General features: G+C 42.3%; 3 protein-coding genes across 5 annotated transcripts in view; 1 reads left to right on the top strand and 2 right to left on the bottom strand.

Moving 5' to 3' along the window:
• Positions 1–4889, top strand: part of LOC306907081 (phosphatidylinositol 4,5-bisphosphate 3-kinase catalytic subunit alpha isoform) — a 17238-nt gene extending 12349 nt beyond the window's left edge. For both annotated transcript variants that reach the window (XM_079478923.1, XM_079478922.1), the window contains exons 14-22: positions 589–692; positions 802–973; positions 1071–1177; positions 1742–1863; positions 1974–2052; positions 2143–2313; positions 3202–3319; positions 3653–3804; positions 3898–4889. In XM_079478923.1, the coding sequence (XP_079335049.1) occupies positions 589–692; positions 802–973; positions 1071–1177; positions 1742–1863; positions 1974–2052; positions 2143–2313; positions 3202–3319; positions 3653–3804; positions 3898–4171 (1299 nt within the window). In that variant the 3' untranslated portion in view covers positions 4172–4889. The remainder of the gene's footprint in view (positions 1–588; positions 693–801; positions 974–1070; positions 1178–1741; positions 1864–1973; positions 2053–2142; positions 2314–3201; positions 3320–3652; positions 3805–3897) is intronic.
• Positions 4890–5597: 708 nt separating this feature from the next.
• coro2ab (coronin 2Ab) lies at positions 5598–10659 on the bottom strand (the record flags this gene model as incomplete). The annotated part of the gene is made up of 10 exons (XM_079478228.1): positions 5598–5907; positions 7502–7595; positions 7706–7818; positions 7913–8009; positions 8224–8328; positions 8479–8595; positions 8673–8852; positions 10044–10193; positions 10286–10331; positions 10409–10659. The coding sequence occupies 10 exons, from the start codon at positions 10657–10659 to the stop codon at positions 5729–5731; spliced, it is 1332 nt and encodes a 443-aa protein (XP_079334354.1). The 3' UTR covers positions 5598–5728.
• Positions 10660–11983: 1324 nt separating this feature from the next.
• Positions 11984–17500, bottom strand: part of tec (tec protein tyrosine kinase) — a 24396-nt gene continuing 18879 nt past the window's right edge. For both annotated transcript variants that reach the window (XM_079478936.1, XM_079478937.1), the window contains 9 exons: positions 17280–17356; positions 17057–17184; positions 16194–16268; positions 15940–16111; positions 15622–15838; positions 12983–13047; positions 12768–12886; positions 12532–12689; positions 11984–12295 (listed from right to left, as the gene is read on the bottom strand). In XM_079478936.1, the coding sequence (XP_079335062.1) occupies positions 12209–12295; positions 12532–12689; positions 12768–12886; positions 12983–13047; positions 15622–15838; positions 15940–16111; positions 16194–16268; positions 17057–17184; positions 17280–17356 (1098 nt within the window). In that variant the 3' untranslated portion in view covers positions 11984–12208. The remainder of the gene's footprint in view (positions 12296–12531; positions 12690–12767; positions 12887–12982; positions 13048–15621; positions 15839–15939; positions 16112–16193; positions 16269–17056; positions 17185–17279; positions 17357–17500) is intronic.

The following is a 17500-nucleotide window of genomic DNA, read 5'->3' as shown; positions in this document are numbered from 1 at the left end:
GTCTTTTGAGCATCATGTGTGTGTGTGTGTGTGTGTAAGTGTGTCTATCGAGCATCACATGTGTGTGTGTCTTTTGAGGATCGTGTGTGTGTGTGTGTGTGTAAGTGTGTCTATCGAGCATCACATGTGTGTGTGTCTTTTGAGCATCACGTGTGTGTGTGTGTGTCTTTTGAGCATCATGTGTGTGTGTGTGTGTGTGTCTATCGAGCATCACGTGTGTGTGTGTCTTTTGAGCATCACGTGTGTGTGTGTGTGTGTGTGTGTGTGTCTTTTGAGCATCATGTGTGTGTGTGTGTGTGTGTGTGTGTGTGTAAGTGTGTCTATCGAGCATCACATGTGTGTGTGTCTTTTGAGGATCGTGTGTGTGTGTGTGTGTAAGTGTGTCTATCGAGCATCACATGTGTGTGTGTCTTTTGAGGATCGTGTGTGTGTGTGTGTGTAAGTGTGTCTATCGAGCATCACATGTGTGTGTGTCTTTTGAGCATCACGTGTGTGTGTGTGTGTGTCTTTTGAGCATCATGTGTGTGTGTGTGTGTGTGTGTGTGTGTCTATCGAGCATCACGTGTGTGTGTGTGTTGTGTTTTTCAGGTGCTGAAGTATGAGATGTATCTGGATAATCCTTTAGCTCGCTTCGTGATCAAGAAAGCTTTGACCAATCAGAGGATCGGACATTTCTTCTTCTGGCATCTGAAGTGAGTTCACGAGACAATGTCATGTTTATCATCGACTATATTCAAGTCATTACTGTCTTACATTTCACTGAGGACAAAAGACCAACACATCACGTGTGTGTTTATGTAGATCTGAGATGCACAATAAAACAGTGTCGCGGAGGTTCGGGCTCCTGCTGGAGGCGTTCTGTCGGGCGTGTGGCATGTACCTGAAACATCTGAACCGACAGGTGGAGGCCATGGACAAACTGGTGAACCTCACAGACACGCTGAAGCAGGAGAAGAAAGACGAGACACAGAAGGTGATGATCTGATCTGAGACTCATTCATTAACACTGGACATCTGAAAACACACATGAACACGTGAAATTCATTCTGTATTCTTATTGGCTGTTGCAGACGCAGATGAAGTTCTTGGTGGAGCACATGTCCCGGCCAGATTACATGGAGGCACTGCAGGGCTTTGTTTCTCCTCTGAACCCTGTACACCAGCTCGGAAGTCTTAGGTAAACACACACGACGGGTTGAACCACCTCAGATATTTTTGCAGTCGACTATTATGTAATACAAGTGACGTCGATGCATAAATAAATTATATAATAATAGCGAGGGAATTCATGTTTTGCAACGGGAATTGATGGGTGTGGGCAGTATGTGAACTCCCGCAAAATATCCTGTAAATATATAGAATGTAAATGCAAATAAACTTGTTCATCTATATTTATTAGCTAATGCAGCAGACGCTTCATCATAGCGGACTTACAAACACAACACATCGGGGACACAGCGGCCAATATGACAAACATTTGGGAAACAAGTACAAAAAAAGCCTGTAATATGAAAAGATCTGCGTGTAGATGCACAGCGTACTGAAGTCTATATAATGTTAGGGTTTACCGGGTGGGCATGGACAGGAACAGTCAGCGTCTTCTTAAAGTTAAGTGTCAAAATCACAAGACCCGTGACATCAAGCTTTAAAGGTTGCATCAGATCATTAATGTAGACTAGTTTGTGCAACCCCTAACACACACATCTGTCTGATGAGCAGTATTTGTGTGTGTGTGTGTTAGGTTGGAGGAGTGTCGTATCATGTCATCAGCTAAGAGGCCGCTGTGGTTGAACTGGGAGAATCCAGATATCATGAGTGAGCTGCTCTTCACCAATAATGAGATCATCTTTAAGAATGGAGATGGTGAGAAGCCTGTGTGTGTGTGTGAAACCCTGTAAGACCAATCAGAATTCAGAAGCAGTGAAACAGCACGTTCAGTGATAAATTGTTGAAGATGTTTGTTTGTGTTGTAGATTTACGGCAGGACATGCTGACGCTTCAGATTATTAAAATCATGGAGAATATCTGGCAGAATCAGGGGCTGGACCTGCGGTGAGTCTACCAGAATCACATTAACCAATCGCACGACACGTTACTGAAACACAATCAACACAACGTGTGTATGTGTGTGTGAGAGAGCAGAATGCTGCCATACGGCTGTCTGTCCATTGGTGACTGTGTGGGACTCATCGAGGTGGTGAAGAACTCTCACACCATCATGCAGATTCAGTGTAAAGGTGGACTGAAGGGGGCGCTGCAGTTCAACAGTAACACACTGCACCACTGGATCAAAGAGAAGAACAAGGGTGAAGCGTAAGAAACACACACAACAATCAGATGTACTCATGCTCAGGCCGGCAGATGTGACAGCTCCAGATGAAGTTAATGTCCTGTATGTGCACTCTAAAAAATGTTGCGTTATATCAACCCTCCATTGGGTCAAAAATGGACAAACCCAACGGGTGGGTTCTAAATGAACCTACGTTGGGTTGTTTTAACCTTAACCCTGGGTCAAATATAACCATATTCTGGGTCAATTTTACCCAACTGCTGGGACTGTCCATATTTGACCCAATGATGGGGTAAAATAACCCAACATTTTTTAGAGAGTGAAAAAAATGATCAAGCTTCTTGTATTTAATTCACTTCACATTTATTTCTATACATAAATGTTTACACTATTGCAAAGCAAGAACACAATATAAAACACAAGCAAACTACATAAAGTTAAATTCTTATTAACTGACAAAAGTATTAAACATGTGAGAATTATTCACAAAAGCACAGATAGTAAAGTTAGACTTTCCACTATTGCACACATATATTACACACAGTATCTAGTTTAATTACATCAGAAGCAACTCATTAAACTTCAGAAAAATAAAAGTTATCCCTTACTTTACGGTACTGTACTTTACTGTACGGTACTGTACATTACTGTACTTTACGGTTCTGTACGGTACTTTACTGTACTGTACGGTTCTGTACTTTACTGTACGGTACTGTACTTTACTTTTTTAATGGAAAAGGAACTACAGTAACTAAACTTAGTAACACTGCAAATGAACCAATTCAAAATGAGAACAACAGACACACACAAACCCGTCTCATCAGGTCAATAATCATTTGACAGTATTTCTGATCAATTAAATGACTTCTCCATAAACAGAAGCATCAACTGTGTGTGTGTGTGTGTGTCAGGTATGACAGGGCCATTGATTTATTCACTCGCTCATGTGCTGGATACTGTGTGGCAACTTTCATACTGGGCATTGGAGACAGACACAACAGCAACATCATGGTGAAGGAGAACGGACAGGTACCCGCACACACACAATAGAAATCTTCACATTACATCCTGTGATTTTCACCTTAACCCTAAACCAAACTTTACATTTTCACTCTCTTGTCGTCATAAGGGTCACTGACTGATAATTCACATTTACTTATCGGATAAACCCCTTGAGATTCTCCATCTCGTTATCAACGGGGTCCTGATACATAGGTGTCACATGACAAAACAGATATTAATAAAAAATACAAATCGAAATAAAACAACAACAAACAACCCATTCCCTTCAACACCGAACATCGCCCTACATGGAGTAATTCAATGATACACACGGTGAAGTGTTATGTCTGTTTACTGCAGCTCTTCCACATCGACTTTGGTCATTTTCTGGATCATAAAAAGAAGAAGTTTGGTTATAAACGGGAGCGAGTTCCTTTCGTTCTCACACAGGACTTCTTGATCGTCATCAGTAAAGGTGTCCAGGAGTGCACCAAGACCAAAGAGTTTGAGAGGTGAGCAACAAACCCAAGCTGTGATTGGCTGAGGTGAATGTCAAGTGAAAATCAGTTCACGTTTCTCTGTATTTGTCACGTGTCGCGCGTCAGGTTTCAGGAGATGTGTTATAAAGCGTATCTGGCCATCCGTCAGCACGCGAGTCTCTTCATCAATCTCTTCTCTCTGCTGTTGGGTTGCGGGATGCCCGAGCTGCAGAGCTTTGATGACATCGCGTATCTGCGCAAGACGCTGGCGCTGGAGAAGAACCAGCAGGAGGCACTGGAGTATTTCACCAAACAGATGAATGACGCCCATCACGGAGGATGGACCACCAAAATGGACTGGATCTTTCACACCATCAGACACATGCCCAACGAACACTGACAAACCACCACAACATCCGCTTTTACCAGAAAACACATACCCTACCAACACGTCTGACTCTACACCACACACACACACACACACAGCGAGTAAGGTGCTTTAAAAAGCAACAGGAAGTTCACTGAACCCTGAAGTTTTTCCGTCTCTCTGAGGCCACAAAGACTCACGGGAAACCGCTGCCGAGCAGCTAGAGCGATGTGTGCTACCTCAACAATAGAGTTTACAATCCTCCTCAGGGTCTCAGGTCTAACTTTTATTCACGCTGCCACTTTATATCATATCCAAGACGTTTCCCAGCATGCACTGCAGATCTGTAGTCTTCCACAGAGTAAAGAGCTTACACACCGCTGGACGTTAAAAAAGAAACCATATCGCGTAATTGTGACACTGTGATGTCAGAGAAGCCAGCCAATCAGCATCTCTGCGATCTACAATCAATGATTTCTAAAGATTCTGTGAGATGACAATCAGTGATCAATGTTCCTGTTGGTCACGTGTGTGCGTGTCAGAGCCGACACGTCTGGAGGATCGGACACACGTCACAGCTGGACAATCGTCTGTCGTCTGTGTGACATGTTCATGTCCTTTATTTCACATCCCTGACAAACGTAACCAGCAACACACACAGCAAACATCACTGTACTGTAATTTTGATAAAACTTGAGAAATCTGATTTGTGTTTGTTGTTTAGTGACGTTTATTTAATAAACAGTTTTTAAGTAGTACGGCTGTTAAATGAGTTCTTCAGCATTAAAGGAGACGTCAGAGATCAGAGAACATCACACACACGCACGCACACACATCACACTGCACACACACACACACACACACACACATCGTACACACACCTGACAAATGCTGGACGAAGGACGTGGCGACTCTACAAAACTTACTGGAATCCCCTGGTTAGGCCTGGTCTCCCTCCAATTTTTGAGGTTTTTTTTCTCCTCCAATGGAGTTTTGGGTTCCTCGCCACCGTTTGCATACTGTTCTGTTTTATTTAATTAACACTGCATATAGGAATTTATTGTGTGTCTGATATTTGACCTGTGTTTTGACTTCCATAACCTTTTATGTTTTACTTACAGTCAATGTTTTCTTGTACAGCTGCTTTGTAACAATGAAAATTGTAAAAAGCGCTATATAAATAAAGCTGACTTGACTTGACATCACACGCACGCACACACACACCACACGAACACACATCGCACACACACATATTCATTCCATATGAAAATACTTCATGTCTGATAACTTACTGATGATGTAAGCGTTTGATTAGCAGGATGATAATGAACATCCATGGGTTTATTCTGTGATATCAAGCGCATGACACACTACATGATCTCTTACACGCACACACGTATGTGAAATGAAAGCATGTGAATGTTCTGCTATTCTCTCGGCTGTCATGTGTCAGTATGTGATGTTGAGCTCCAGCGGTTGTATTCAGTGATTTTTCTGCTAGAGGGAGTCAGTGTGATGTCCTGACCTCTGACCTGGAACACACAGAAGATTCATGAGGTTCCGTCTCACGTCCGCTGGATTTAGTCCAGTTCACGTCTGTGAGGAGATCCAGTCGTGGCTTTGGGTGTCGTCTTCAGTCCACTCGCGTGTGTCTACGATGATGTCATGAAGATGTCGTGTGTCCTGACAGGGCAGCGGTTCATCAGGTGGTGTGATGTGACACGGCTGAAGATCTTTAACTCCGGGTCTCAGAGACATCAGCACAGGACCTGTGGAGCCAAAAACACACAACCCAGTCCAGTCGTCAGGACAACTGAACAAACATCACACATCCTTCATTCTGATTGGTCAATCCATTTGAATGTTCACTGCATGTTTACTGCCTGCGCTGCTTTCATGACTCTTGTTACTGGTACTTTAACAAACACAATCATCAGAGATCACACATCTTGATTTAAAGGGACGGTTCACCCAAAAGTACTGTTAAACACAAAGAAAGAAATGTAAAGGTCTTTGCACATACAGTCCCAAATTTTCGAATGGGTTTTTTCATATGTACATTTACATTTAGTCATTTAGCAGATGCTTTTATCCAAAGTGACTTACAGATGAGGAAACATTGGAAGCAATTATAACAACATAGACAACAAAATACATAAGTGCATCAAACTAGTCCATTAAAGCCTAGCACAGTATACAAAGCTAAGAATAGTGAGGTTAGTAATTTATTTATTTTATAAAGAAGGAAAGGGAAGAGAATTAGGAAAAAATCATTCAGCGACGTGTTGACGGAAGAGATGCGTTTTTAGGCGTTTTTTAAAGATGGCAACAGAGTCTGCTGATCTTGTAGCAGCTGGTAGATCATTCCACCAATGAGGAACAGATCCAGTGAAGGTACGGGAGAGTGACTTTTTTCATTTTTGGGATGGTACCACTAGTCGTTGTTCCTTTGCAGACCGCAGTGATCTGGCAGGAACATAGATCTGCATTAGCGAGTAGAGATACGATGGTGTAGACCCGGTGTTGGTCTTGTAGGCCAGTAGCATAGCTTTGAACTTTATACGGGCGGCAACAGGGAGCCAGTGTAACCTGATGAAGAGCGGAGTTACATGAGCTCTCTTCGGTTCATTGAAGACCACTCTTGCCGCCGCATTCTGGATCATCTGGAGAGGTTTGATTGTGCAAGCAGGAAGTCCAGCCAGAAGCGCATTGTCTCTGAATTGTCAAAACGCCTCTCAAAATACTTGTTACTGATGCGAAAAACGCAGAAAATCAAACAGATTTTTTTATGACGGACAAAATATTGGAGGCAGTGTGTAAATATGATTGACACGACGTGAGGTTGTATTAATTTTTTTAACTTGCAGAAACTTTGGACACAATTTTCAGACTCAATGTGCAATGGCCTTTAGCAATTTTCATCCAGTACCATGTTCTGTTGAACACACAATGAGATATTTTGAACAGTTTAGGAAAACAAACCTTTCACTAGCATGTAATGTGTCCTACTATGGTAGTGGATGTTGTCCCAGAAGTGAAAACTGCTAACATTCTTCCACTTATCTTGCTGTGTGTGCTTCATTACAGCTTTCCTGTGTGGATCGAGCGTGACGATAGCAGCACCATTCATTCAGGTCATGGTCCGATCCCAGGGATAGTACGTACTCAAATACAAATCTATAGTATCATGCAAAGTAAGTCACTTTGGATCAAAGCATCTGCCAAATGCATCAATGTGAATGTTCTTTATACAGGTATGAAATGACATGAGGGTGCGTAAATGATGACAGAACTTACATTTTCGGGTGAACTATCCCTTTAAAATGATATGAACATAAAACACAGAATGATGGGACGTTTCACCTTGATTCTGTCCCATGAGCCACTGGTGTGCGGTCAGAGCCGGCTGATTGGCTGCTGTCAGCGGGTAAATATCCTCATGAAAAACCTCAGACTGCTGCAGCAAACACAACATCACATCTCTTCTAAGTGTTTTATTCTGCAGATTGTGTATGTGACTACACACGTTAGTGACATCACACCGATGTGTGTTGGTTGTGTTTTCACCTTGCGTGGCACACAGAAGCTCAACGGCTCCAGCAGATCTCTGACGGCCACCAGCCGGTAAAACCTGAACATCTCACAGACGCTGACGTTCAGACCACGCTTGGGCATAATACCTACACACACACAACAACAAAATCTCTTATACTGCCGCGTGTGTGTGTGTGTGTGTGTGTGTGTGTGTGTGTGTGTGTGCGTGTGTGTGTGTACCCATGCCTCTGTGTGGAAACTGGCAGTGATATTCAGCCAGAAAGTTAATGTGAGGTTTTACGTCAGTGACTTCATAATACCGGATGTTACAGTCACCCTGCAGACACAATCAGATTTATTTCTACACACATGTACACACCCAGACCACTACAAACAGCACAACTGAATGACAACACACTTCTTGTGTAAAGTTACAGACAGACAGAAAAAATATGATCTAGTCCTGCTGAAAAACAACATTAAGAACACAAACAAATTCACTTTAATAGTGACGGACAGTTTGTTGATTGTGTGTTTGTGTGATGTTTGACCTTCCCAGCCAGATACAGCAGGTGTGTGTCTGGATCATAAAAAGGGAAAATAACCCCCGAACCTCCGTCCAAATCTTCCACCAGAACTGGCTCAGACAAATCCTCCTGCGCACACACACACAGCTGTATATATAAAAACATGAGGACGTCTCTAGAAGAGAGCATCTCATCTTCTATTGTTTCTCTAAAAAGGTAAGTCTAAACTTCACACAACCTGAGGTGATTATAATGTGTGTGTGTGTGTGTGTGTGTTACCAGGTTCCAGAGTGCAATCTGTCTGTGATTCCAGATGGATTTTCCAGTGGTCAGTAACATGTTCACATTCCACAGGAATAAAATCTTACAGGCGCTGTGAGACGTGCTGCTGGACTCCTGACAGACGACAACAACAACATGTATTACACAACTCTTACACACACACACACACACACACACAGCTGTGTTGTCACCTGCAGCACTCGTCCAGTTCGTGGTTCGATGACTCTGATTTTTTTGTCTTTGCAGGTTGTGGCTATTAAACTTCCATCCCGATTAAAGGTCAAAGAGAGAACGAGCTGCTGATGTGTGTTTATAACACACACTGGTGTCTGTATCACACTGACATCTGTGTCTAAACACCACACAAACACCTGCAACACACACACACGCATGTGCATTAGAGAGTCACGTCAGGTGTGTGTGACATGTGTGTAGTGTTGTGTTTGTGATTCTGGTGGAAGATTTCTCTTGTGTGTGCGAACACATGTATTTTGATGTTTGTTAAAGCGGTGGTCACACACTCTATCTCATACTAATCTTGAGCACCTATAGAGTCGTGTTACACACTTCATATCTTCAAAGAGTCTTTAGTTTGGTCTCATTTATGAAAGACAGAGACAGCTGTAGCATTATTTCCGTAAACAGTCGAGGGCGTGCAGGGGCGGGACTTAAGCACGAGCACAAATTACATCATCACATGATCCCTGCAGATTCACTATAGACCCTTTCATTGGACGCGCACCTGACCCCCAGTTAACTTCCGGTCTGTGTTTGTCTAGTGTCTATTAATTTATATATTATTTCATTTATGTTAATATTAATTTATATTATTATTTTCTATTAGTTGAATGGGTCCTGTAGTTCGGTCACATTTTAAGAAACCGTATAGTTGACTAACATCTAGTGGTTGAGCTTGGTATCGCAGTGTAAAGTCAAAATATTGAAGAGACAAGTTTAGCCAAGTTTCTTCTGCTTGTTATCAGAAATCATCTACAGGCGCTCTATTGTTTGTGAATGTGTACCAGAAGTTCAGGTGGGGTCAACTGGACGACATGTGGATTAAAATCCTTCAATGGTCGGCTAGCCGTGGATTATCCCGTTTATCATCGTCATATGCCAAGTCAAAGCTGTTATTGATGTTAACAGTGTCATTTTAGATCAGAACAAGTGAAAGTAACGGTTGATTTCAAACATTAATAAAACTGACTGGATCTACCGGTGTGTTAAACGCTTTTAACACACACCTTCCAGCCAATAAGAATCCAGTATTCAGACAGACCATGGCATAAAAGCCTTTAATCCACAGGTAGTTCCAGTCAGTTTGATAAATGTATGAAATGAACTGACAAAAATAACTTTCTTTTTCACCTGTTTGATCTAAACTGAGACTGTGAACATCAATAACTGCAAATGACCATAGTCTGTTTGAATACTTGATTCTGATTGGCTGAATCTGTAAACTATGAAACACGGACCTACAGATAATAAACAAGCACAACACACAGGCTGATGTTTGGACATTTCAACAGATGTACACGAGTATGTGTTTGTCAGGTTTGTACTTTGTAATCATAGGCGGAGCTGAGCAGCAGGTCTCTGGCGGTCGGGTGCCACTCGATGAGGGCCACCCTGCGCCCGTGAGCCAGCAGATCTTTACACGGCTGTGTCATGTGATCCTTCAGCCCATTCTGAGGAATCTCCCACACCTTAACCTGTAAACACAAGTTCACACCTCAACAGAGCTGCCGTGTACAGCCGGCAGGTGGACGGCATCTGAGGCGGTTGCCATAGAAACCAACCGTACAGTCCTCAGAACAGGAGGCGATGCGGCGGTCGTTAAAAGGGTCCCACTTCACATCAAGAACACGAGCGCTGTGACCGCACACACGCGCATGAAGAGGACTCACACGCCCCGTCTGAAACGCACACGTCATCAGTGAGCAGTGAGCCATTTGTTGTGTCGGAGAGTGGGCGTGGTCTTACCTGATGGACAGAAATGACAATGAAGGCCCCACCCCCCATACACTCGGTCACTATGGCGATGAAGCGTGGATTCACGGCACAGAAGTGGTTGTTTTGGACACTGCGTGTGACTGACAGGCCATGATAGCACCGCCCCTTAACCGCAGCCTTTCCAATCATGTGACGAAACCTTGTGCAGGTGTCTCGCTGTGACATCTTAACACACAACAACAACAACAACAACACAATCACTTAATATTATTATCAGAGAGATCTCAACTTTTGGTTCATGGGGACTTGAATGCACGTCCTGGAGACCAAGAACCACCCGAAGCAAAGTTGATGTTAACAGTGTCATTTTGATCAGACAGGTGAAATGGAGTTACAGCCAATCAGAATCCAGCATTCAAACAGACTGTGGTATAATTCAAAATGTGCAAATGCAGAAAGGTTTGTGTGATGATTACAGGATATAATATACAGTATTAAAATCATTATGTGGATGGAAAGAATCCTAAAAACATGAGTGTGTGTGTGTGGACCAGTTACACGTGTGACCTGTGATGACCACAGCTCCTGTATGTGTCATATGTCATTTAAATGATGATTTTCATTTCAACTTCTGATCCTCTGACTGAGTTCCTGCTTCAGCTGGTTATATTCAGTGAGTGTGTTTGATCTTGTATTAAAGTTTTACTCTTATGAAGTAATCCAGTGTTTTTTCTGACGTCTGATCTTCTTCATTAATTATTTAACTCCATACAAATGTAGAGAATGAATGTTTGATGCGTAAGAAAGGTTGTGTTACAGAACATCTGACATTTCACCTGAACACACGTCAAGTTCTACAGCTCAACAACTTTCTCCATCACTCGGAGCCGCTGCGGTCTTTCTGATCCGGCATTTACCACAAACACAACACACAGTACACTTGCTCTTAAGAGCTTCAAAGCAAACCAAGTGTCTGTTCATGAAAACCCAACACAGCACATGCAGAGACTATTTTGATTTGTAAAGTTGATTTGAAACAAAGAGGCGAGGAGCATCTCGTGTGTTTCAATGAGATCTATCATCAGTGTCATTTCACCAATGACCAACAGCACAACCTCAAATATTTCTTTAATTCACATGCAGAAACAGATGTTTCATGTGATGAAATGACATCCATGAAGATTTCTCTATTCAAGTCTTTCTGATGATCGTGTGACTTACCTTTACAGCAATGTGAATCAGAATAACTCGTCTTTTCAAACGGTCCAAACCATCAGCCAACACAACACAACACAACCAAAGACCACAGACTGTGAGTGTGCATACTAGTTAGAAGTGTGTGTAAGGAGTGTATGAGAGAGAGAGAGACAGAAGTGTGTGTAAGGAGTGTATGAGAGAGAGAGAGACAGAAGTGTGTGTGTGTGTGTGTGTGTGTGAGAGGTTCCTCAGGTATCGGAAAGCGTGACTGATAAGCGTTTGTGTTCATGAATTTGTTATGATGTTTAAAACAAATGTGTGTGTGTGATTGTATATTCATGACTCATGTTGTAACAGTGTAATGTTTATTGGTCTTTGTGACACTGAAGCTGGTTTGACATCAGCATTAAAACACATTTATTCTGACTGACAGCGAACAAACGTTAACATGACACACATCTGGGCGGTGCTACAGTAAATGTCCGCCCTCTTTTCTTATAGTCAACACATCACATTTCAGTTTACCAGGCAGACGGTTCACAATCACAAAGTGGATTAAAGTCCCATGATCATCTGCTCAGAGAGACACCGGTGATCCATCGGCCTCCAGAGCATCAGAGATCCTTTCAGACATCTGTGAGAACGTTGGCCGCTCATCTGCTTTCTGAACAACACAACACAGATATCATTAAACACACACACACATCCAATATTAACAACAGATTGACTCTGTCAGGAAAAAGAAGATATAAAAATAAAAAGAAGAATGGCAGTGAAGATATTTGCTTTCCGTGTGGCAAGGAAAAGTCTTGATCACTCCAAAGAACTTGGATATTTTTCAACCAAACTATGACAAAGGTGTCAAATCATATGTGGAAGCTGTGGAAATATCTTCATTACCTCCATCCAGCACATCTGCATGATGCCGTAGATATGACTGGATGTTTTTCTGGGTCGATAGAGTCGATGTCCCTGCATGACCATCATCACTACTTCGTGGTTGGAATTTTGTGCGAATGGCATTTTCCCTTCAGTAAAAACTTCCCACATTAACACGCCTGAAGAGAAAACGTCACCAGATCTCACCATTAACACACACACAAAACAACAACTCAAAGATGAAAACTCATCCTCACCAAATGACCAGACATCAGATTTGCTGCTGTATTTGCAGAAGTTGAAGACCTCAGGCGGAGACCATTTGACTGGAAACTTTGTTCCTGATGAACTAGTGTACTGATCGTCTAGAACGTACCTGAAGATCAAATGAGACGCCACACAACCACAATCATATACACTTCATGTTTCCTTCATCTTTATCCTTCAGTGTATGTGTGTGTGTGTGTGATACCTGGCCATCCCAAAGTCTGAGACTTTAACCACTAGAGAGCTGTTCACCAGACAGTTTCTGGCAGCCTGTGAAAATAAAAACAATGTGAATGTGGCGAGTTCATCTGTGTAACATCACAACACTAACCCAGGGTATATACAAGAATCATGGAGCTAAATTGAAACTTTCAAAAGACCTTTTTAAGACTCTTTTCATACATCGCCACTTCAAGCTTTAATGGTACATTGGCGACCCTTTAACTCACATTTCCTATATACTGATGGATAGTAAGACAGCACAGAGTTAGTGATAACTCCTTAATAATGGGAACAAAACACAAGAGGATTCATTATGTGATGAACCCAATGCAAGGTTTATAGAAAGAGAAACCAGCTTTGTGGCTAGCACTTAGCATGTGGGAGCGGACAGTGTTGATCTCCTTTGAGGCTACGCTAATCGCCCTTCCACCTGACAGTTGTTCCCAGAGGGCCCTCAGCCATGGTTCCAACTCCATACACTCCGTTCAGACCGCCAGTAACAAAGCGAGGTGATGTCATTTACTTCAACGCAGAGCTGGTGACTTATTGCAACAAATTTTCGGGAGCAACTAACAATAGGAGTAAAGCAGCTGAGCTCACGTCACATCTCTCATCAGTTACTGCAGGGTTTGATTATAAATGTCCAAGAGCAACCAAAGCTCGGAACGCCTGTAGTTCTAACCGCCTGTGGTAAGAGACTAGCGACACACAGTAACACAGTCTGAACGCACCTTTATCCTCCAACAGTTCACATGAAAACTTGCATTTCTCCATTAGTCAACGATGTTGTTTAACAAATGGCTGCCCACTATCCACCTACGCAATGATTCATTCAGGCTAACTTTAGCATATGACCTTTTTGGACAAATATGAATTGATACACGATTCAATTCCTTGGAAAATGGCATTTAAGATCTTTTTAAAATCTTTTTGTGTGAACTTCCCCTTCAATTATCTTTGTGCATTTGTTTCATTTGATGTGCAAATCATGCGCCACGCTGTGTCATTTGTCTGTTTCTGTTACAGTGGGGCAAGAAAGTATTTAGTCAGCCACAAATTGTATAAGTTCTCCCACTTAAAAAGATGAGAGAGGCCTGTAATTTTCATCATAGGTACACTTCAACTATGAGAGACAGAATGAGAAAAGAAATCCAGAAAATCACATTGTCTGATTTTTAAAGAATTTATTTGCAAATTATGGTGGAAAATAAGTATTTGGTCAATAACAAAAGTTCATCTCAACACTTTGTTATATACCCTTTGTTGGCAATGACAGAGGTCGAATGTTTTCTGTAAGTCTCCACAAGGTTTTTACACACTGTTGCAGGTAGTTTGGCCCATTCCTCCATGCAGATCTCCTCTAGAGCAGTGATGTTTTGGGGCTGTCGCTGGGCAACACAGATTGTCAACTTCCTCCAAAGATTTTCTATGGGGTTGAAATCTGGAGACTGGCTAGGCCACTCCAGGACCTTGAAATGCTTCTTACTAAGCCACTCTTTCGTTGCCCGGGCGGTGTGTTTGGGATCATTGTCTTGCTGAAAGACCCAGCCACGTTTCATCTTCAATGCCCTTGCTGATGGAAGGAGGTTTTTACTCAAAATCTCATGATACATGGCCCCATTCATTCTTTCCTGTACACGTATCAGTCGTCCTGGTCCCTTTGCAGAAACACAGCCCCAAAGCATGATGTTTCCACCCCCATGCTTCACAGTAAGTATGGTGTTCTTTGGATGGAACTCAGCATTCTTTCTCCTCCAAACACGACAAGTTGAGTTTTTACCAAAAAGTTATATTTTGGTTTCATCTGACCATATGACATTCTCCCAATCCTCTTCTGGGTCATCCAAATGCTCTGTAGCAAACTTCAGACGGGCCCGGACATGTACTGGCTTAAGCAGGGGGAAACGTCTGGTACTGCAGGATTTGAGTCCCTGGCGATTAGTGTGTTACTGATGGTAGCCTTTGTTACTTTGGTCCCAGCTCTCTGCAGGTTATTCCCTAGGTCCCTCGTGTGGTTCTGGGATTTTTGATCACCGTTCTTGGGATCATTTTGACCCCACGGGATGAGATCTTAATTGCTCCCACAGTTGATTTCTTCACACCAAGCTGCTTACCTATTGCAGATTCAGTCATCCCAGCCTCGTGAAGGTCTACCATTTTGTTTCTGGTGTCCTTTGACAGCTCTTTGGTCTTGGCCATTGTGGAGTTTGGAGTCTGACTGTTTGAGGTTGTGGACAGGTGTCTTTTATACTGATAACCAGTTCAAACAGGTGCCATTAATACAGGTAACGAGTGGAGGACAAAACAGGCTCTTAAAGAAGTTACAGGTCTGGGAGAGCCAGAAATCTTGCTTTTTTGTAGGTGACCAAATACTTATTTTCTACCATAATTTACAAATAAATTCTTTAAAAATCAGACAATGTGATTTTCTGGATTAGTTTTTCTGATTCTGTCTCTCATAGTTGAAGTGTACCTATGATGAAAATTACAGGCCTCTCTCATCTTTTTAAGTGGGAGAACCTGCACAATTAGGGGCTGACTAAATACTTTTTGGCCCCACTGTATCTGTAGCTGTAACGGTTTCCATGCTTCCGTTCGTGACTCTTGTGTGAGTTTTCTAACCAGGTCTCTGTGGATGAATCCTTGCTGCTCCAGATGTGTCATTCCCAGACTAACGTCGTGACAGATGCTCAGAAGATCCTGGGGCCCGAGCGCTCCTCGTCTCTGCCGGAGGAAATTCAGCAGGCAGCCCAGTTCCATGAATTCAGTGACCAGATAAATGGGCTTCTGTTGGGTACAAACTCCATACAACTGCACCAGATTACGATGAGACAAATTCCTGTGTGCACAACAGCAAACGTACACGACAGAAAATGTTCACACTATAGTGGTGCACTGTAAAAATAATTATTTAGTTTCAAGTGTGCGTGTGATGTGTACATCATGATCTTGGCCTCATCTATGAAGTCATCTTCACTCATGGCTCCTTCTCTGATGGTTTTTATGGCCACTTTATGCTGCGCTCTCCATTTGCCCAGTCTGACCACTCCAACCTGACCGCTGCCCAGTTCCTTCATGAACGTCAATTCAGATGGATTGATCTCCCATTTGTCTATGAACAACAAGCGAAAAACATTCAGGCAACATTCATGTAACGTGACTGCTTATGATGATGATGTTGACGAGTGTGGTACCATAGCTGAACCCTGCTGTTGTAGGAGCCTCCCTCCTCCTATCACCTACAGCATGACGGAGTCTGCAGACAAGACCTACACACACACACAGGGACATTTCACAGATTTCGGTTTAGTTTTATACATTTCCAGTAGAGTTGGGAATCAAGAATCAATTCAAATTCTGGAATTGGAATCAAAAGGCACAGGAATCGGATACTTGTAATTAAAATGTAATTCCTCTCATCAATTCCTGTGTGTATATTTTCAGAAATGAGCACGTGTTAACTTGTGACTATGATGTAGTTAAACTATGGTGTTACAAATTATATTAATCAGACAAAACATGGTTGCTATGTGTACAAACACACAAACCAGTGCTGATAAATACATATATATTTTTGAAAAGCAGTCAATAAGCAGGCTAAATGACCATACAGGTTGATATCTAAATGTTTTACTGTGGAAAATCGGAATCTGATGACACCCAACTCTAAGAGCTAGTTATAAACACTGGAACCTAACGCTAATCTTGGAGCACTTTTCCTTTGCTTAATCGTTCCACTCCAGCCGGTGTGTAAATGAAACGTTTTCCACCGCAGGGACGATGACAAAAATCTTTCAAATGTAAACAAACGTGTCACATGCTGCTTTGGTAACACAAGAGACTGAGCTATACGTCTCTGCACACAATCTATTAGCACAATTCAGAGCTGAGAACAGTTTGTAATCGTGCTGCGCTATCAATGCCTGCATCATAGTTTCCATCCCAGGGATTGTACATACTCAAATACAAATGTATAATATCATCCAATGTAAGTCTTTGTGCTTGGTAAGTAAGTGCTTGGATTTGTCAGGTTTTGCTCCACACGTGTGTTTGTTACCTGCAGAGTTGTAAGTGTGGTACTCTATGAGTTCAGGAATGCTGTTGAACTGATATTTTTCAGCCAGATAAAACTGTCTTGCGGGGGTTTGTGTGTCTTTAATCTGGTAATGCCTGACTGCTCCATCCCTAAAATAATGTAATATGTCACAATATTAAGCAATTTATTATATATCATGTAAAGATCTCAGTATCACTTTAATGTTAATATAAATGTGTCTCACCCTGCGCTCTTGCTGAACAAAGACACAGTGTAGGTCCCTGCACTGGACATCCGGACCATAAATCCCCCGTCTTTCCCCTACAAACACACACTAAATACACATCAAACGCACACGCACCACAGCATTAAACACACACACACACACACACACACACTAAATACACATCAAACGCACACGCACCACAGCATTAAACACACACACACTTAATACACATCAAACGC

The sequence above is a fragment of the Barbatula barbatula genome (assembly GCF_947034865.1).
Source record: "Barbatula barbatula genome assembly, chromosome: 17".
Classification (NCBI taxonomy): Eukaryota; Metazoa; Chordata; class Actinopteri; order Cypriniformes; family Nemacheilidae; genus Barbatula; species Barbatula barbatula.
The sequence above is the reverse complement of the archived record's forward strand: the minus strand, read 5'-3'. Positions and strand labels throughout refer to the sequence as shown.